Here is a 21,777-nt window from a genome sequence, read left to right on the forward strand (position 1 = left end):
GACAATCGTCTCACATTTCATACTATTGCAAGTGGACATCGTGACCACGGCACAGTCTAAACAACTGACGAACAAACTATTTATACAAAGTATAAATAGTTTATTATCTCGCACTGGTGACAAATGAAAGAGCAGCTTTTTAAAGGGATACACAAGGGTTAATCGATAATAAAACATCATCATTTATAAGATGGTTTATATTTTGTCGTAATAATCTAAATCTGTAAAGTAATTAATGTTGAATAAATGTAATGAGTAAAAAGTCTGACATTGGCTTCTAAAAGATAGTGGAGTAGAAGTACACAGTAGCATAAAATGACACACACCATAATACTGAATGGCCTTCAAGTGCATGGAGTGGAATCAACACCTCTCTGACCAACAAAGCTGGACACAAGTTTCATGAAAAGTAATTGCAGAGCTGTTGTATTGGATTGTATGGATTGAATGAGAGAGTAAAGGAATAACTCAAACACTGATAGTGTCAGTTATTGTTATTTTTTTAATCAAATATAGAAATATTGACATTTCAAAGCATCATCATGATGCCTGTTATTTCAAACACTGATGCAGGTGTAGGCTACATCATCAAAACATCAAATCTGATATTTACCAAAACATCCGTACATCAAAATTATTAAATCAAATGCCTCTTGCAATATCTGGATTACACTCATACATCTGTGTGGTATGATATAAAGTGTATTGCCTCTTCTTGCGATGAATATAGACTCCAATCCATCTGTGCTTCAAAAATCAGTGATGAGCTCCAACAGTAAATCCTCCGTGCAAATCCACGAGCATGGGATCATGCAGAGCATCTGAAACAAAAATAAGAACATTCATTTGAAGTGCTATCAGCAGCTTAGCTGGGAATAGTCCTGATTATCCTGCAATGTGGGGAGAAATAATGCCGATTTAACCCACGACAGGTCATCAAAGTCATAAGTTATAATGGCACTGCTCCAAAAGTGGAAAATGTTTGGTTTGTTTACAAGCAACCGAAAGTAAAAAGTGATGTGCACAGTTCCATTGGCTATATTGGTTTAATGGTGTGCTTTATGAGGACAGGCTTTGTTTGTAATGTGATTTACAACCATAATATTAATGTGTATTGCTCATGATGAGTTGAGGGGGATATTTTAACTAAAATATCTCTGCTGACCTCTTCTGGTTGCGTGACAAAAATATGAAAATTGTGCTTAGTGGCAGAATTGAAGTGTGACGTTTGGGTAAGGAGACAAAGATTGTGTACATAGTGTTTTATGCAAGATGCCAAATATTCTTTTTTTTTCACTGCTGTAACAATAATTGGTGTTTTATGTCCAGGCTTAGCAGTTGTGCATGACAGAAAATAAACAACAATCACTCTAACTAGAACTGGAAATGGTGGCAGAAGAAGCATTGTTTGCTTCATATGATGACTGTTTCCCTTCTTCTCTTGAGAAGGGAGAGGGAGGAGGTTTTTTGATAACGCCTTTGTTAAGATAGTACTCATTTACCCATCTGCTAAAAAAAACAAGTATTCACTGGCCAGCGTATTCAGCCTGTGCCTTGTCAGCTCAGCATGAGCAGTTTCGTTCAGTGTTACATAACCTCCTGGCAGCAAAGCAGCGTGCTCCGTCATGAAGCCGAGCACAGTGTGGGCTGCGTCTTTAACGCGTCAGGTAACAGCGACACAGGGACGACACAGCTGCACGCCCCATGATTTGACAGAATCGAACCTCTTTTTTGTTTTCTCCTCATTATATTTAAGATATTTTGTCACTTAGTCGTCGTTGTTGTTGACGCAGCCTTAACCAGAGGGTGTGCGCCTCTGTGTGCGCGAATAGACACGCGCATCACGGGCTGCCTCTGCGTCTACACCGTCACTGCCCCTCCCTCTCTGACTGCCGGCATCACCAGCAGCCCGCAGGGTGCTGTCATAAACCGGAGAATAAATTCCCGTTTAATGATCGTGAAAGGAGGGCGCGCGACGTCTTTTGTGTTCATGGTTATTATTGTTGTTATGGTTGGCTGCATTCATTTGTAAGTAGGCCTACATGCCTATGTTCCGTTTGGACACGACCCCATTCAGAGACGGAGCACAAACCGCTTGTTAGTCAGTTTGGGCTTGCGAGGATACGCCTGTATCTGCTGTGGCCGCGGTCGAGGGGTGAATAATACATCTCTCTTTCGCTCGCAGGTTTCTCGAGGTTTCCCAAGGGCATCCGCGAGCGGCACGGTGCGGCAGCGATGTGCGCGTCTGACGGCTAGACGGAGCCAGAGGGAGGGAGCTTGTTTTCTGCCGCCTGTAGTCGTTGAGTTTTCAGAGTCCTCGGTCACGTCCAGGGGTTCGAGCGCTGCGCTCAAGCTGTGCCTCCTCTCGGTTCACCGCCTGACATTTAGGATGCTGCGACGTCACGAGTTGATCGCGCCTGACAGATGTTGCTGTGTTGCAGTTGCACGGGCATAGGTTCTCCGCGCTTGTTCTCGTTGTGTGTGTGTTTTTTTTGGGGGGGTGATGATTCTGTAAAACGGTTCGTGCGATAAACGCCAAGTCCTCGCTCTGTGCTCGGACAGATCGCGACGCTCGTTTAAATCTTCGGGATTCCATAAAATGATACCTGGATCCACCGCATCAATGCTACCGTCTGCAGAAGCTGCGAAACTGTACCAGATCAATTACGTCCGCAACTCCAGTGTCATCGGACTTTTGTGGGCCATCTTCACCATCCTGTTCGGCATCGTTAACGTGATCATCTTCTCGCAGCCTTACTGGATCGGGGATGGCGTGGATACGCCGCAGGCCGGCTACTTCGGCCTTTTTCACTTTTGCGTCGGGGACGGCATCGCCAGAGAACTGGCCTGCCAGGGTACCTTCACTGAGTTCGCCGATATCCCCTCCACCGCGTTCAAGGCCGCCTCCTTCTTAGTTGGAATGTCCATGATGCTGATTGTCGGCTGCATCGGCTGCTTCAGTCTCTTCTTCCTCCTCGGCACCTCCACCGTGTACAAGATCTGCGGCTGGATGCAAGCGGCATCAGGTACGTGCCTTTCAGGAGCACCTACAGCGGGATACAGGGGCTGGAGGGGACCTTGGGAGTAGGATTTATGGATTGTCACCGTATTCACAACATGTAGGTTGTTATCTTCCCAGCTACACTAAACACAGCCAGAAGCTAATATTATCTCAAATTAAATGTTGGGTCCAAGACACACTATCTTGAAGTGTCTAATGGGCTTAATTTCTTTCTGATAAGGTCCTTGGAATGAAACGTTTTGGAAAGCCTTAAACTGGTTGATTGATCAGTTGATTAGATAAATGAATTGTCAGTGCGGGGCAGCCAAAGATAAGCAGACAGTGTCCAGTATCTCTCCTGAAGCTGTCAGCCACCACTGCTGCACAGTGCTCCAATGTGCTGAAGTGTTGCTGAGGACATTGGCCCTGTACAACAGGTGAAGTTTTTCAGCTTAATTTCCTGTATTTCAAATATCTCAATACAATCCTGACATATAGCATTTACAAAAAATACTGATATAAATCAACCTGCAACTGAAAACATTGATTCTTTTTCACTTTTGAGAGTGATAGCAGCTTCCACTTAGGCCGGATACTGACTTTAATAACCAGAGCAGGTGTTGGCCATGAAGTGACCAATCCACATTAAATATAGTTTATTTGTCAATGTCATTATCCAAATCAGTTACATTGTTCATTTTTTTGCAGTTTTCACTGACCTCGCAATCCTTCGTGTAATGTTCGCACATGAAAATGATCCCAGTGACCTTCACACAGCACTGTATTCGATCGGCGTACTTCACCAACCAATCGCACTGGCATCGGATTGATATTGCGATTCACTGAGTTGAGGTTTGGGACATGGTATCAGGAGAAACAAAAGTTGTATGGGTGCATTTATTGTTCCAGTCCTGTGTTTTGAATCTTGGTGGGCAGTGGTCCACTTGTCTACATTACATGTATTGTGCCTTGTCTGTGCTGTATACATCAGAGACATTGGTATCTTGATGTTTATTTATCACTATGTTTCTTTGTTTGTCATCACAACCTTTTCTCCTAATACAACAACATAAGTGCACAGATGAAACCTCTGAAAAACGCACATTTCTTTTCATTATTCGTCAAAAATGATGCTCCTGCGTATTTGTTTGACCACATCAGATATGCACTTAATGCATGATATAAGGCTGGTTTTATAGCACCAACAGGTTTCGCTACAATACAGCCAAATCGTGTGGGTGTGTTTGTGTGTATAGAGTTAGGGGTGTTGAGGGTGTTGAAATACTGTCGAGGTCAGCGGTTCAGCGGCTGGCAGCATTTTGTCACTGTAACTGTGAGCTGATGTCATCCAGGGTGAGCGGAGGCCTCCGTCATATGAAGGTATAGTTGCCAAACATCGCGTCTGCTCAGCTGAACCCTGCAGTGGCCGAAGCAGTCGGCTTCCTCTTCGCAACGATCACAAATGAGGGGGGGTTATTTGGACCGGCTCCAGCTCAGTTATGCTGGGCTGATTTAATGCAGTAAGCCTGTTTAATGAGGAGACCGCCGGGCTTTGTGCTTCTGTAGCTAAGAGATGAAAGAGAAAGCCAAGAGGAGAGACCCTGACCACAGCGAGCTGGCGCGGAGAAGCCTAATGAGGGAGCCTTGCTGCTCAGCGCTGTCAAACCTCATCACGCTTACAGCTGAAGGTGAAACTCCCGTTGCCTTCACTGGGGAGGACAGGTGGCCCACTGGCATCTGTAATGGGCCCCTTACTGTCAGCTGCTGTTTTGATAGGGAGATACAATTCATCAATATTATAGTGATTAATGACAGGCGTGTGTGTGTGTGTGTGTTACAGTTACAGTTACACAATGGAGTAAATTACTCCTAAGAAATATTACAATATTAACCCACTTTGGAAAAAACTACCTCTGGTCCCAGGACACAGCCGTCCCAGCCAACCACACGCTACAAAGAGGCAGAAAAACACTTTCTATCTCCGGCCCTCATATCCGTTCGCAACTCCTCCCCTTCCGTTTATCCCAATTCCTATTAGCTAACTTCCCTGTGCACTTCTGTAAATGCCTGTCTTCATGACTCTCTTTCCCTGAGCTCATAACACACTCAAAGACTGTCAGTTATTGCTTAATCCCTTCTATAATAATCCTTCAGTATAAATGTTAAACTTCTGCAACTTTGCAACTTTGGCAAAAGCTTCATGTCTCAAATTCTACTTCTAGCTGCTTATCCTAAAACACCTTATGCTTATCTTAATTATGCATTTCCAAAACACTTATGATTATGACTAATTATGAATTCTTAAATATGAACCATTGAACACTTTTATTATAGCTACTAAACACAGTTCTGTGCTCAAATTTCTTACCCCACGTGTCAGGATGCACCGATCCGACTTTTTCAGTCCCGATACGAAGAGCAACACCTGGGCTTTGGTATCAGCCGATAGTTGAGTACCGATTTGATACCTGTGTTTGATTAATAAGCTGTATGCCTCACTCAGGATCATTCCTTTATGTGTAAGGCTACAGGCTTCACTTTAATATAGCTTTACAAACTTTGTAAAACAAAATGTAACAAATAAATACAGAGATATGAATGAACTGATTGTTATTTTTATTGAATAATAAGTCGTACACCAGCAACTTGGTAAAGAATTATACGTTTTTAATGCAGCAACAAAATGGTAAAAACTTAAACAGGAATTTAGATTACAGCATGTAATGTATATAGTATATAAACATATTTGAGTTGAATAGATCGGCCCCATTGTCTCCGATACCCGATCCAGCTATTGGAAGTATTGGCCCAATATCTGATAACGGTATTTGTGCATGCCCAGCAAAATATAAGTAATTTAAGTGATGCCAGACTCGCAGCCGCTTTCACAAATCCCCTTGGGCTGAGGTCAGAAGGTTGTGTACAAACACTTAACAACATAAAACAAATTCACACCATCAGAGAGAGAGCTCCTCTCCACTGAGTCAGCCTGTGAGAGCATGTGGAGCCATCTCCAGGAAAAGGTTTTCTATGAAGCTCAGGTGAAAAGAAAAAAGCTGAATGTTTGATGAGAAAGCAAACCACCAGAAAATGTTTGAACTCTTGAAATGTCTGCCACAGCCAAAGGAAGCTGAGTGCAAAAATGCTCCTGTGTCCATCCTGCCCTGGATGGACTTGTATCCTTCTTTTACCTCACCAGAGCTATTTCCGTCTGTGCGTCTGCTCACGTCCATGGCATGCAGATGTAAGCATTTTTTTTTCCCCGCTTAACCGAGCTCAGCAAGATGCATGACGCACAAGCTCCTTTACCTTATCTCTTTCTGTTACTCACTCTTCTGTGCATCTCATCTAGTTCCTCCTGCTCATTTTGACCTGCCCGTATTTCCAATTCCACTCTCTTTTCATCCCTTTTCTTTCCCTCTCCTCCCCTTCTTTTCTCTTCATGGCCTTGTTCCAGTGGGTACAGTGCTGTCCATTTCTGCCTCCATCCTCTCTGTCCCGTAGCTGCAGTTTGTCAGGGGTCTGCACGCCAATTAACTAAGAAGACTTTGAGGTCAATGATAATTACTTCTCAGTTTTATACCCCGTCTGCATATGCTATTATGTCGTCTGCCAGCCATTTTCTATATTTGTAAGATTAGTCACGTGTGAAAAAGCAAGATGTAGGCTTTTAAGTCAGAAGAACAACTGTGCAGACTTTAGGGTGGCCTATTTGGAAAGATACAGGCTGGATTTAATGGGTCAGATGGCTATTTTTCACTCTTTTTGTTTTGGTCTTTTTCTGTTTGGATGTTGTTGTTTTTTCATAAAAAAAAGGTTTGCTTTAGAATTCAAGGGGAGGCAAAATGCCAAAAACTTCCCCTGCTTCTTTGTTGATGTCTTTGGTTGTAGAACATTTAGAACATTTGCATGGGTTTCTCTGATATATTTAAAGTATAAACATCCGTCTGATCTTGGCAAGTCTATTTCTGATTAACCCTTTGATGCAAAACTGATGGTAGTTTTTAAATCGATACACTTATGTGATTAATTCTGTGGAGCGAGGGTTTAATGCTTTAACTCATTTCATTGTACAATTATAAGATTCATTGGTATGGTCAATTCAATGACAATTGGTTTGTCAGAAAGTGGTGAAAATTCGAATTCAAATTACGCATTTTGTCCGAGAAACAGTTTGAAACCCAAAGATATTCTGTTTGCTCTCACATAAGACAATCCTTCACCATTGTGAAGCTGAAGTTAGAGTATTTGGCCTTTTTGCTTTAAAAATGTATCAATTAAGTATCAGAATTGTCAAAACTGTATTTTTTATCAATTAGCTAATTAATTGACAGTTTTTTTTATCTAAACTAGATTTCAAGATACTTTCAAACTGCATGCATTTTTTTTAAAGTAAAGAAAAAGTACAGTTACACTATAAGTGTATTATGTTCATTGTATGTGTATGAAATAAATGAGTGAATATATATGTGTGTGTGTACCAGTATGAGATAAAGGTGGATCAAACTGTAGGGATCCACACAACAAAACCTGAAACCTGTATTGCCTGACAGTGGTGAGAAAGGACAGAGCTGACAATACAGAGAAAAAGAACTGTGAGATAACATATGAGACAGAAGTCTAAGGTCTGTAGCACACAGACAGAGCAGATCAGATAAAAGAGCTCAGACTTTGGATGACCTCTTTCTTTCTCTCTGTTTCGTTATCTCTGTTTCTGTAGCTGGCTATCACTGCCATGGGCCATTAGCTCCATTGAGAGGCTTGTTCTGAGAGGACCATTAAAGCCTCGTTGAATGCAGAGGTGGTGGAGCTCAGCACGGAGCCGCTATCATAGAACTGCACTTTTCACTGCAGCAGGTTACCAGAAAAGTGTGTTTGGGCTCTCCAGCGTTCATGCTTTTGTCTGGCAACCCTACCTGGCCCTTAATAGCAGATGAGTGCTTGTCTGAGGAAGAGGGCGATTCTGTTACTTCGGAGTCTTGCTTTGCTTCCTCTGCATGTGTGCCTGCTTCACATAGCAACGCTCAGTTTTTTCGGGAGACATAGTGGATGCACATCCTTTGTCTGCATGCTAATACATGACCATCAGTGACCAGGGCTTCATAAAATAGTTTGACAACATGCATCTTTGTTGAATTACAACGTCCTCAAGTTAGCAATCCCAAACAACTTTATGCTGCAGCAAAACATTTGACTTTAATTTAATGAAGTGCTGTTAAGCTTTGTCCATAATTGCTATAATCCCAAAGTAAACAAAGAAACAAATATATATTAACTTGGGCTTTTTTTCATCTTCGAGTGACTTCTGCAGCTTTTTTGTAATTCATCCTTGAATGAACTTCTGCATCTTAACTGCATCAAGTTTAATCACTTGAACTCAATGACCGATCACAGCAGTAGCTCAACTGTTTACCCGTAAGATTTAAATTCACACTGAGCTGCAGAGTTACTCTCAAATCCTAAGTAGAAAATACCACGCTCATAACGGTATGGATTTCAAATGGGTTATTGCACGTTGAACTGAGAGGGAGAGACTGCGGAAGGAGGTCGTGGGAGGAAGGGATGGAGGTCGTGGGAGGAAGGGATGGAGGTCGTTGGATGAAGGGATGGAGGTTAAGGGACGAGGGGATGCGGGTTGAGGGATGGGGGGGGAAGAAGAATGAAGGGGAAAGGGACGGTGAAACTGAGTCAACGAGGAAGTGAGTGGGTCGGTTGTGCTTAAATACATTTGTGTTAGGGGCGTGGTCTTTGTTGCCGAACTTAGTTAAAAAACTTCCGAAATCTTTGCCTAAAATCCACACTGGTCGTCTGGGGTGTACATGGAAGTGGCAGTCAGATGGTAAAGAGAAGTGATGGCAACTGGTTCGGGATAATTGCAGAGCCGATCTGTATTCTCGGGTCTTTCCAGAGCTGAAACTGAATGTTCTGTCCCACAACCTTTTTTCAATCAAATCAACCGAATGCACAACACTGCCTCGTGCACTAATCCACACATGGCACCTTCGCAGCAGGCGAGATAATGATGATCTGTCGAGTAGCCTACACACTCATCGCTGTGACTCTCTTTTGCTCTTTTTCTGTCTGAGTGGTTGTCTGTCTTTGATCCCGTCTCACCTGTTCCGCGGTCTCATTTGCAATCACAAAACGGACAACGATCAATCACGCTTCCTTGCCAGTTTTTCCTCGTGTCCACACAGGTGATGTGTTTTCAAATCACCCGCATTAACAGCCTTCCACTCCTGCACCCACACAAGCACAAGCTCATTGACATGCATGTACTGTCCATGCTTTTCTTTCCAGTAATTACATAGCTTTTTAACACAGCAAGAGATCCCTCTGGATGGCAATATCCTGCTGCTTTAAGAAGCCTGAGATCGTGTTTTTGGACATTAAACTGTACAAGTCAATGATGATTAATGAGCCCGCACTTTGTGAGTTTGGGTGTAGCGCGGTGGAATACAAACTCTAAATGCCAGCCAACCCGTCACCATGACTCCCCTGTGTTTCGTGTCCCTGTAGCCCTGCAGGGTGCATACTATCGATTTGAGTTAATCCCTGTGATCTCAGAAGTGGCCTGGCTCGGGCCTGAGCTCCGGCTGAGGAGGCTGTTGATTCATTCCAACATGGGGGGGGGTGAGATGGGGAGCCAAGGACACTGTGACCCACAGAAAAAAAAATCATGCTGCAGTGACAGTAATGCACATGTTCCTGTATGCACAGATTTGGAAAGTAACTAACTATATTTCATTACAAAGTACTTGAGTATTTAAATTGTATCCTGATTTATCGTCCTACTTCCCTACATTTCCTTTCAGTAAACATTCGTATTTTTGTAGGGGGGGGGGGTCGCTACTTTTACTTGAATAATGTGAATACTTCTTCTACATTCACTTCTGTCAGCTACAGTAGTTTGTAGTCAGTCCAGCCCTGACACTGTGTTTGCATTCCTCCTGATGCAACTTAAAGAAATGCACAGGAATGCACCTCTGTTTTTGTTTTGTTGTTTCTCATTTCTATCTTCTGTAGCAAATTGGTCACAACTGCAGAATGACAACAAATGGTCCTTGAATCATTATGTTAGAAAGTGTTTTCTGGACTGAGCATTGATGAAATCTTGCATTTGAACAACTTTTTCTTAATTTTGTATTTTTATCCATTTTCACTGAAAATGTTGCTCCATCGTTGGTGCTCTGCCGCAGCCTTGCAGTATGGCCAGTATTTGCATAGATAATTCAAAGGTCTCTTTTGATCCCCATTGCCCTTGCCAATCTTTATCCTCTGTGGAGGTATATGCTGCATCTGAACCTGTTACATAAGCCCCCCCCCAGCCTGCTCACTGTGGTTTACGCTGCACTCCTCCCTCAAATCCTCTCCCCCTTCCTCCACCCATACCTTCGCATCCCCACCTCTGCTTTAACCTCAAGTGCTACATTTATTGAAGAGGCACATGTCTCACTCTTTGTGTCAGCCTTATATCACTTGAGATGTAGTCACTCGGTAATTTCAGAGCACACCGTGTCCCTCCTACAACATGTCCTGCTCCTCCTGGAGGCATTTGCAGCTTGTTCTCCTTTCTAACACCAACTCCCATCAATGTGTAATAGTGAGGCGCCGTCTCACCGGATGGTCTGTGTGGACATTAAGAGTCAGAGCACACACACACGCTGTCTGAATATACACCACTTGGCCAAAGTAGGCATGATTTTAAAAAGAAAGAAACAAAGCTTCTATTGAAAAGATGACATGTCAAGGAAGATGAGATGAGACCAAGAGATGAGACAAACGGACAGACAGGTGGTGTTAGAGATGTATCCTAGCAACTACTTTTCACAGCATCCTCTTCTCCCTTTCCGGTATTCTCTTTCCTTTGGATCAGGCCACTTGTTCTGAAGAAAATTCCATTTCTAAAGATTTCCTTCTTGCTGTGTTTTATTCCCTGTTGTAACAGTGAGAGCGCCTCACGCACCCGACAGGTACGCTAAGATATGCAACATGTGCATGTGGGAAGAATATTTGCAGCATTGCGAGATGGTTTAAAAGTTTTTCCAAGACTTGTCCTGGTAAAGAACGCGGATGATTTGATGAAATAAGCCTTTCATTGCTCCTCCTAATCCTTTAAACTGAATTGATAGGTTAGCTGTGGGCATTATGTGCTCGTTGTGCAGAGAACTGCTGGAGATGTTGACAGCGCGGGATGCAGAGGATGCCCGGAAGCTTCGTGCTCCCCTCCAGCTAACACCGAGTTTTGCCAGTAACTGAAGCAGAAATAGATTTGGACTGCGGACAGCTCATCTCAAGAAGCATGATCCTCATCTTCCAGGGGAGATAGTTGGATTCAGTTTGAAAAGTTTATCTTGCTCCAATTTCCACCGTATTGCTGACACTTAGAAAATGTTCTCTTTAGAGAACTGTCTTAAGTTTGTGGCCAGTCAGCTGTCTAAACAAATGCTTATCTCCTGTCTGTGTGAAATTTTGAAACTAACTTGTATCTCATTGTTATTATCATTTAAATTTTCATATTCACATGAATTGTCATGTGTTATAATACTAACAAAGTAACACAGGAGACGGTTTCTATAGCTCACATTCATCACCCTCTTTCTTTCTTCTCTTAAACCCGGGAGAAGCAGACTTCCGTGGTGACACATTTTCACACTCCATTTAGTTCCACTATATAGATCATACTTTCTTAATTGCCCCATTTATCTGAATGCAATAATGATACATCACTGTCATTGTCTTTGGCCGTCTTCCTTTGTTCCTCATTGACTTCGGCTTCGGGTCCAGTGTGAAGAAGAGGAGGTTGATGCTGCCCACGCTTCATTAGAGTCTGGACTGGCCCTGGGAGAGATCAGATTAATCAGTCTCATTTTACGCCCTCTCCCTTGACCACCTAAACCCTACAGAAGCTCTCTAGCTGTAGCAGGAACCTTATTTGCTTTATTGAGGTATGAGACTTATATAAGGAAGGGCAATCGTAGGCATGATTATGGAAGCCAACATAATACACAGCCTGCAAAATGCAAACAGAAGAATGCCAGAAACACTGGGGAGCCTATAGCGTGAAGCATGTTGAAATGAGGATCGAAAGGACTGGCTCCCTTGGTAGCAGAGAAAGATGAAAAGAATGCAGTCTCTCCTGAATTGGGTGAAAAGTAATTTGTTATGTACGGACAGTCGGCAAAAACCTAAAGTTTGATATGAAACCGTGATAAAACGTCCAACTCGCTCAGGTCTAGCTCAGGTCTGGTACTAATATTTTTTAAAGCTGTTCAAGACTCGTTTAAGGTCTAGGTAAAACTGGTGATAATTAAGAAAAATAATAAGATATATATGTTGCTATATATATATTTCACTTCTATGTCGAAAGTTTTAAGCCTGCACATGGTTAAAAATAGAGGTACAAATATTAGCACACGTCCTGCAGCTCTGTAGGAGATAATCTTCAACAGCCGCCGTTAACAGATGAAGAAAAGGATGCGCTGTTCTTCTACGATTAACTATGCTGGTCTCCTCCAGCAACAAGGCTGTTTCTTTCGGTCATTTTGCTTCAGCTTGAAAAACGTTGTTGGTGCATTCAAGTGCTTGCAGGAAACTCCAACATCTGTTATGCTTTGAAAAAAAAAAGCACCAAGAATGTCAAATATTTGAGTTTGACATCAAACCTTTAAAACAAGCAGAACCAACCTTTTCGGTCATCAAAACGTTTTTCTCTCACCAGCACCGATATTTTTTACTCTGAGCAGTGACAAATGATCCTCAGCAGTTGAGCCACTGTGTGAATTTTACTCAGAGGGGCATGTTTACCAGGATATCTGTGCATGTGTGTGTGTGTGTGTGTGTGTGTGTGCGCAAGACACATTGTGAGCGAGAGCAGTTTGGGATGTGTGTATGTATAATTCAGTTTGCCACAGAAGAGAAAATGCGATCCACAAAGGACTGTGGGAGTTAAAAAACAGCAAATCCCTTTTCATGGCTGCTTAGATGCACTGCAGACGTGTAAGTGATAGAAATAACTGTGTATTTCCATCTGCCACCCAATGCAATCAATGACATGCTGAAGCACACTCAGCAGAATTGCAACTGCATTGACAGTGTTGTTGTAAAACATGAGCCAGATGCTATGGAGATAGATTAAACCCTTGTATTTCAAATGCAGTGTACAGTATATTTGATTCATTTCTCTTTGTCTGCAAAGAAGATATGCAAATCCTATCAAGCTGCTGCTTTGGAGGTCACATTGGACCGCCGGTCACCAACACTATACTTGCAAATGACAGGTCGAGATTATAGGAGGCAATGGGATTCATTCGGCATCGATGGGATTTAGTTGTCTTTTTGGGAAAAAGCAAATGAGGCTTCTGACAGATCTGCTGCCATCGTACCGTTCTGTACCATCTGCTGGTCTGCCCTCAGACTCTCCTGTCGAGCTGTTCGCACCTAATCTGCCCTACCTACAGTCCCCTTACAAAAGAGGCCGTCAGCCAACAAGCATTTTCTCAGTCCAGGTTTCCGCTCACATGGTCCCAGTGTTCCCAAGGAGAGAAAGAGACAAACGCAGAGAGGTGCGCGGCAAAGAGAAACGCTCAGTAAATGCTGAGAATAGCTCCGCTGAGGGGCTCCAGCATAATGGTAGCCAGTGCTCCTGACGTTAGCTTGGTGCTGGGTGCTTGCTGGCGGCCACACACGGGCGGCTGGCGCACGGCACCCTACATGGGCACCACCTCTCTCTTGTCTCCCCGTATCTCTGGCTCATCATAATCTCTCCTCTCTCTGCGCCTGTCTGCTGATCTCCAGAGAGAGCAGGAACGAGACGGAGAGAAGGGCACAGCTGAAAGGGTATAGGATGATACCGTCAGTTATTGTCTCGTCTCGGCTCCGGCTGACAGCTGCGTTCTGTCAGGTGTGCTGCTTTTTCTGTTGCCAGGATTTGGAGCACACCATTTATGACTGCAGCATGAAGTTCTGCTCCTCTGCAGTGTGAGTGGGTGAAGCCGCTCAGACGCCAACGGATATTGAGAAAATGTTTTCTTGGGAATACTTTAAGTGTCCCTATCTAGCATTGCTGGCAACATCTAATATTTATTTTTAACACACCATCATGTAGCTGTATAAGCACCTATAAAGGCATTTTAAGTGTTTGTTAATGTACAATATTTGTTAGCTATAATAATTTGATATTGTTACATTATTGATGTTCAGTATCTGTTTATATACCAGGCTCCTCTTATGCGTACCCATAGGAGGAGTTATAGTTGTTGAGAAATACAAAACAATTACATTACAGTTTGTTGTAAACCATTTATTAAGTGTAAATACACTGTTTATAAATGCTGAATAAGGAGACTCAAAGTGAAGTGTTTTTTTTGTTTTTTTTTGCGACTTATAATTATTCATATTGTTGAGTATTCTGCAAATTCTTTTGGATCAATCAATTAGTTGTTTTACCAATAAAATGTCAGAAAAGATGTTCAACTTACAGGATAACAAAGACAACCAGCAAGTCCTCACATTGAAGAAGCAGTGAACATATGGCATGTCTGCCACATTCATTTTCCGTTGATCACTTTATCGACTAATCATTTCTGATAAGCACAGAGGACATATGCAGACGCTCCCTCCGCCTGACGACTGTACTTTCATGTCGGGCACTGATTTGTTACAATCACCAGAATGACTTGTATGAGGTGCAACGAGGGTATACAACCGAAATCTGTTATTTGCGGTGTTATAACGAGCCTCTTTCATTTATTACAACATTACAATAATGTTGTTTACAAATGTTTTGTCGTGTTTTTTTTGATGACTGATGAGACAAAGACAGCGGGATGTGTGACCTTTTGAACCCGGAACAAGAACAAAAAACAGCTGGAGCGGCGTTCGGCATTCGGCGTTCACAGGTGAAGTGAGGATGAAGTTATCGGGACTGTTACAAACAGGCTCGGTAGTGAATAATATTATGCTATTTGTAGATTTAGATTCCAGCAGTGGCTGCGTAGGATTGCTATTGACTCATGTGATCCAAACATGTCCAATGACAATACAACAACAAGTACAAAAGTCAAAATCTGAAAAAAAGATAGATTTAATAATTTCCTAAATTCATATATTTTTATCCAATAAAATATTTTTGCTTCAATCTATATTTGTTGGCATTTAGCCTTTAAATAAAAACATTTTCACTGCGGTAAAAAACAAACATTGATCTTCCGCGTGCTGCACACAACGGGAGGAACGCACAATACACCAATGTTATATTCATATTCACAACATTGAATGCAGGTTTAGACAGAACACTTTTAATACGGAATTAAACAATAAAGTCCTAAAACCAAAACTACATCAGTGCAAACTCCACCAACAGATTTGTTTCTGCTTGCAGCTGTGGTGGACTTTAAAAAGGTTGGTTTGTAGGTTACAGAGAGTCATAATTCAAGGACAAACCAAGGCAGCTTTGTTTCCTTTCTTCTGCACTGACTGCATCTGTAGACACAGTCAACTACTGTTCATGTCAGTGGAGACTAGTTCGCGAGATGTGGACAGGCACACAGATTTGGTTTCATTTGATGCAGGTATAGAAGTGGACCTGTTCGCTGTCACTTGTCACAATGTACGTCAAAGCCTCAGTGACACTCACGCAGGAGCTGAATCATGTGCTGGACTCTGGAGGACGGTTCACAGGCTGTGGCGCGATACTGTATGAAGCGCTTGGCTGGGCTGAGTGGCATAGGTTCAGGCAAAGTCCTATCAGAACCTGTCAACGCCAAGTGAAGTCTTTCTTGAGTGAAGAGGGTCTGTCGCTGGACTCAATGGAGACAGCAACAACTCTAGTCTGTCATAAAACCAGGGCTGTAGTTCAGCCTTAACGTTACTGTGACAGTAGATGGTAATGATTCATGTTTCTTAATCACATGCTGTTTGCTCTCATAGCGATGTAAAATAACATGTTCTGTTCCAAATGGCATAGAAATTAGGAGTGTATTAGGATCTTCATACGATCCTAAGATTCGATTTTAAATTGCTCAAAATGTCACAATATATGGAAATATATTGTGACATTCGTACTGTAGCATTTTCTTTCTTCTTCCAATAATCATTCCAATGCAAAACATTGATTCAATGATTCATTTGCACTGATTCATCCTACGTATTCTATCGCCAGATTTCTAATAGAAATGCTTGAAGTAGAATCTTTCACTGCAGTGCTCTTCCATCTGTCCATCTGAGCCTGAATAAGTCGTTGCTTTCTGAACCTCTGTGTGCATATGAATGTGTTATGACAGTTAGAGCCACGGGGGGAAGGTAGAGGAGGAGTCGAGAGGATACTCTGCTCTGTTAGGTATGCAGTTTGTCTGCCGCATGTATTGCTCTGTAATTGCCCTCTTACTTACTTTCTCTCACTGAAATGTCTCTCAACACCTGCTGACGTCTTCCGGCACTATTAAAGACTACAGTGTTACCGTAACAGACTGCAGTGTGTGAGCGCTTTCATGCGTGGGCTGCTTGTGTATGCATAAAGAAATACAGTATGTGCATGGTTCTCAGTTTTGGTTGTAAGACTGTGCAGAAGCCAGATAGAAGATACAAATGAGGTCAATAATAAGCAAGTTAAATACACACACATTTCTGGTTAAAAAAGTATGCCAGTATGAGCAACACGCAGGTCCTTAAAAATGTAGATTACATGATTAGTAGACTAGAATAAAGTAGAAAAGCCAAAATCCAGTATGCAAAAATCCTCATTCAGGGAGGAAACGTTGCAAGCAAGTGTTTGGGGGATAAAGAAGTGGGCAGTGTTGCTCTATTAATAATGTGCAATGCACTGGGGATAATTGTGCAGTCAGCTTATTTTTCCAGGTCATCTGCTGTTCTGCTGCAACATCACCTCAAAGGAGAACCTAATCCAAATTAAAGATGAGAGAGATTTCACCCCTTGGGCAAAAACTGAGAATGAGGAGAGCTTAGTTGAAAGTCTAAAGAGTAAGAGAAAAAGCTGCAAGAGCTTTCGGGGGCTTTCATTGTTTTTATTGCGCTATTCTGCCGCAGCATCACCTCAGAGAAGAATCTCTTTCAAACAGAAGATGAGAGAGAACCAAATTACAGATGAGAGAGATTGTGCCCTTTGGGCAAATACTGAGAATGAGAAGCAGCGAGTTAAATCTAATATTACCACTATTTATAAAACAAGAGGTGGAGAGACATCCATGAGATTTTGTAATAAAACAAGTAAACGATGTGAACGTGAGTAAATCCCAGGCAGTTTTTCAGGACATTTGATATCATCAGAACAGCTACACGTTCTAATAATCCAGCTTTGAGTGTTGCTGCAGTTGTTTACTGCTGTTTTTACGGCTCTTCCACTTGCACTCATTGTGTCTAGACACCTCCCACCTGAAGGAGGGAATGAAAATCAATGTGATAAATGCAATAGAAACACAGCAAAATCGCCAGAGAGGAGAATAGTCGGCCATATGCTTCTTTAGTTCTCATTTCCCCTCAAAATCTCATTATCCTTGATCATCCATTTATTAAACTGCACTTTCCTCCCCAAACTCATTTTTGTTCTGCTCGTACCTTTTGTTCCTCCTCCCTCTCTTTCGTCCACTTTTCCTCCTAATGTTGCCCACTCGCTTGTCCTTCTTTAACCCTTTCTTCCCCTCTCTAGGTGTCTGTCTGGTGCTGGGTTGCATGATCTACCCCGATGGTTGGGACAGTGACGAGGTTCGGAGGATGTGCGGAGAGCAGACAGACAAGTACAGCCTGGGGGCCTGCTCAGTGCGTTGGGCCTACATCTTGGCTATTATGGGCATCCTGGACGCTTTCATCCTCTCCTTCCTGGCCTTTGTCCTGGGGAACCGGCAAGACGGACTCATGACAGAAGAGCTGCTGGCTGAGAGCAAGGGTGAGAATATCTAATCTGATGAAATGTGATATTTAAGTCAGAGCTGAGTTCACAGTAGCACTCCAGGAGTATGTTGGGATGTAATGCATCATTTATTTTGGGTGTAGGACAGCTTCTTTAATCATCAGGTTACCTTCCTCATAAAATCTATATTTCTATTCCTGGAGTTCATTAAGTGAAACCATAAATATTTCCCCAAAATGATCACACACACACAGTAAATGTATCTAGAACTGGAAACAGATTACCCTGAATTTTCAATTGATTTACTTGTGCTGGGTGTATCCTTTTTGGGGGGGGGGGGGGGGGGGGGGCTGAGTGGTTCTAGACAAATCACTCTAAAAGTGCACTTTATAATAGTGGGCTGGTAAAATCTTACACTTAAATTAAATTAGAATACTTTAAAGCTTGCTTTAAGAATAGACTCTGCATTTACAATAACAAAATACATTTCCACCAGACTGAAAATAGGAGGTTTTCACTCATAGATAGTGAAAAAACATATACTCGTCTGGCAAACTTCATTATATGAGCTGAATTCTGCGCTCTTTTGTTCATGAGATCTGAAAGTAAAGTTTTGATGTGACGAGCTTTTGATCCTCGATAAAAGCAAACTAAATTTAGGGGCCTATGAATGAATTTCAATACAACCAAGAGGACTGCATAAGCCAGCTTTTCAATAACAGGTTTGTTGGACAAAATAAATAAAACAGACCAGCAGATTTGATGTCTGCTGATCTGATAAGCAACCATGTGCACTAATGTTAAGCCCTTAACAAATGATATAAGTTATTATGACAGAAGTAACCATGTAACATCATCGTGGTGTTATGTTTAATCATCTGTGCATAGCTGGCAATGTCAGTCATACAAGCAGCAGATGAGATACGTGCAATTTTTATTTCCTTATCTCAAACTACCTTCAGATGACAAATATGAGAAACAGCCTCACTTTGTACTGATGTACCATTCCTCATGAATAATTCAACACAGCTCAACAGTCTTTTATCCATCAGCTCATCCCTGGTGCCATCTACTGGTGCTTGTGTGCAATATAACCAGTCATTGTGAGGGATGCATGCGTTTGGCATGTGTGAACATGGGAGTCTAATAATAGCATGACCTTGAGAACCTGTTGTGGCAGTTTTATATTTTACTGAATGTTTTTGTTTTTGCAGAGGGAGGCAACGCCTAACCAAATCTTTCGGTAAGTAGGGACAAAGCATAATCAACATCTTGAACATCTACATGTTAATCATTGTATGGCATTATGCAAGCCATCATGCACATTGTGATTGCTTCTTAATATGTACTGTACATGTACAACCGTGGAATGTAAATACATTTTACAATCTACGCTCGTCCTCATTCTTTGCCTCCTGTAGCCCCCATTAGCAAGCAGTGATGATACATTATTTAAGTAAAAGCAGCAACACCACAATGAAAAAAAACTCTGTTACAAATGAAGGTCCTTCATTCTAAATCTCAGTGAAATAAAAGTACAGTATGAGGTATGTGCAATTTCTTTTGGTACTTAAAATGTCAAAAGTAAAAGCAGCATTATTGCTGATATATTACTTTGTAGGAGGCATTTTAATGTCTGGAGTGATGTTGAGCTAATTGTATGAACTTTAAACTGTTGGTTTGCTGAAATAAACAATGTCATATTACAGTGAATTTAGTATGTAGAAAATAGCCTTTGTGACGTTATATTACATTATTTATTACATTATTAGATTGTTTATCGAAGTTTGAAGTGGCATGACGTAAAGTACAAGCACCTCAAAATTGTACTGAATTGCTTTATACTTGCATAAAGTTACTTTCCACCACTGCCTTCAGGACATACAAACACACCGTCTCTCTCCCTCTCCCTCTCCCTCTCTCTCTCCCTCTCCCTCTCCCTCTCCCTCTCTCTCTCCATGAAGTACCAGTCAACCCTCAACATCAGCTTGGAGGAGGGAGGCCATCCAGGTCTGTGAAGGAGAGGAATACTATGGAAACAGCGAGGCTGCCTTTCACATCCTGCCACTGCCCCCAGTGTAGCCTACCATCAAAGCCCATCCATTTTGCTTGCAGTCCCTAAATCCTCCCCAGCATTAAGATGGAGACCGATGTACTTTCATCCCAATGTGTCTACAGACCTCACCCTTCAACAACATTGAATAGACCATGGCAGGGGCAGAGACTGTTATTCCGTTGAGAAATGTATGGACTACCCACTATACCGACCCGAGAAGGCACAGGGTTGACATTGTACACCTGCAGTATATGAGCACAGACACAAACACACACACACACACACACCCAACTCACTCATATGCACAAACACGACTCAACACACAGACAGTACATTCAAACAAAACATTTACAAGCTCTGTAATTACAAGTATTAAACTATGTTGACACTTAGCCGTGTGTACCACCGTCAGAATGTGTGTCATGTTTTATTTGTGAAAAGAAGAAACTGCTCACTTTTAGATAATATCGGGTTGACGTAAATCTGTTGTGTTTCATTTGTAAAAGTTTGACAATGAAATGAAAAGTTTTAGTTTCTTTCTTTGCTCACACACCCCTTTGTTCCTCTTCATTTACTCGAAGGAAAAAAGATATTTAAGATATTTTATAAGAATATTATCATCCAAAAGAGATGTACAGTGAATATTAAAGATGTTTTAACTAAATTCATTCAATACCCTGCTAGCTAACTTTGCACAGCGCTTCAGTTTGAGAAGAAATCTGATATTTTATAGTCTGTGATATCTACACTGTGATGGAGGCTGTCAGGACTGCGCGCTGCAGGACTCATGGCTGCTGTGTGTGTGTGTGTGTGTGTGACTGTGTGAGAGTAGGGAGGTCTGTGGTGTCTGAGTGAGTGTGAGTGCATGCACATCTGTGAGTGTTGGTGTGAATGTGTTGTGTGCAACAGTTGGCCTAAAGAACCAATATGCCAGCCTGGCACACAACGGTCCTGCTGTTTAGCTACATTTGTCCATCTCTGTCTTTGTCTCCAGCTCTCTCTTTCTGTTTCTCTCTCTTTGACTCCCTTTCCTCGCTTTGTTTTGTTGGGACATACAGGGTAACATGATGGAGATGGAGTACTATGTATCACTGGTGTGACTGAGGAGTGAACTTTAGTGGTAATGGATTAGTAAAGCCTGTCCCAGCGTCACCTGTGGATATGTTCCTGTGTAAATAGATATTCTATAGATACCAAACCATTGTCAAATATTGAGGAGGTTAACTTCGACCAATTAACGAGATTCCTTTAAGAATATATCAACACTTAATAAAGGTTTTCACTGTAAAACGTTGTTGTGTTTTTTTTGTTCATTTTGACAAAAGTACATTTTTGTTCGTTTCCCTCTACTGATTGTTCACATGAAGATGAGATAACTGGTTATGGTTAGCAGCACTCAGTATAATGTATTATCTACGATCTACTTCTATTGAGTTGCATTGTGGGATATGTGGGTTTTTGGAGTTTGACCTGCAGTAACTAAACGTCAGAATATCTCAGCCTCTGCTGCATCATTTTGGTCCATCTTTCAAAAAATCTGTCTTTTGCAAGTCCCCCATCTTTATGTAATGCATTACAGAATTGCTGGTGAACCCCTTTAAAAGGGCCAAATATTGCCATTGAGTGGGACATTTATACAATTATGACTTTGGTCTGTTGTAATATTGTAGCGAAGGTAGCTGCAAAGGGATATAATTGACACCTCCTTATGTTTTAGAAGGTTTATAGCAGGAAACAACACACAAAATACCTGCATATTTACCATAATTATGAATATTGATTTCAAAAGGACCACACATGCCCACACTGAAGAGTTTAGTTTTATTTAAAGAAAGCAGACATTCTGTTGTGGAC

General features: G+C 41.9%; 1 protein-coding gene across 1 annotated transcript; it reads left to right on the top strand.

Annotated features, from left to right (window-relative positions):
* The first annotated feature begins 2,075 nt into the window (after nucleotides 1–2,075).
* On the top strand, nucleotides 2,076–21,147 carry LOC306792512 (LHFPL tetraspan subfamily member 3 protein-like). Its single transcript, XM_079289693.1, has 4 exons — nucleotides 2,076–3,026; nucleotides 17,667–17,903; nucleotides 19,082–19,110; nucleotides 19,832–21,147. The coding sequence occupies exons 1-3, from the start codon at nucleotides 2,600–2,602 to the stop codon at nucleotides 19,096–19,098; spliced, it is 681 nt and encodes a 226-aa protein (XP_079145819.1). The 5' UTR covers nucleotides 2,076–2,599; the 3' UTR covers nucleotides 19,099–19,110; nucleotides 19,832–21,147.
* Nucleotides 21,148–21,777: the final 630 nt, after the last annotated feature.

This window comes from Melanostigma gelatinosum (genome assembly GCF_949748355.1).
Source record: "Melanostigma gelatinosum genome assembly, chromosome: 1".
In the NCBI taxonomy this organism is placed as follows: Eukaryota; Metazoa; Chordata; class Actinopteri; order Perciformes; family Zoarcidae; genus Melanostigma; species Melanostigma gelatinosum.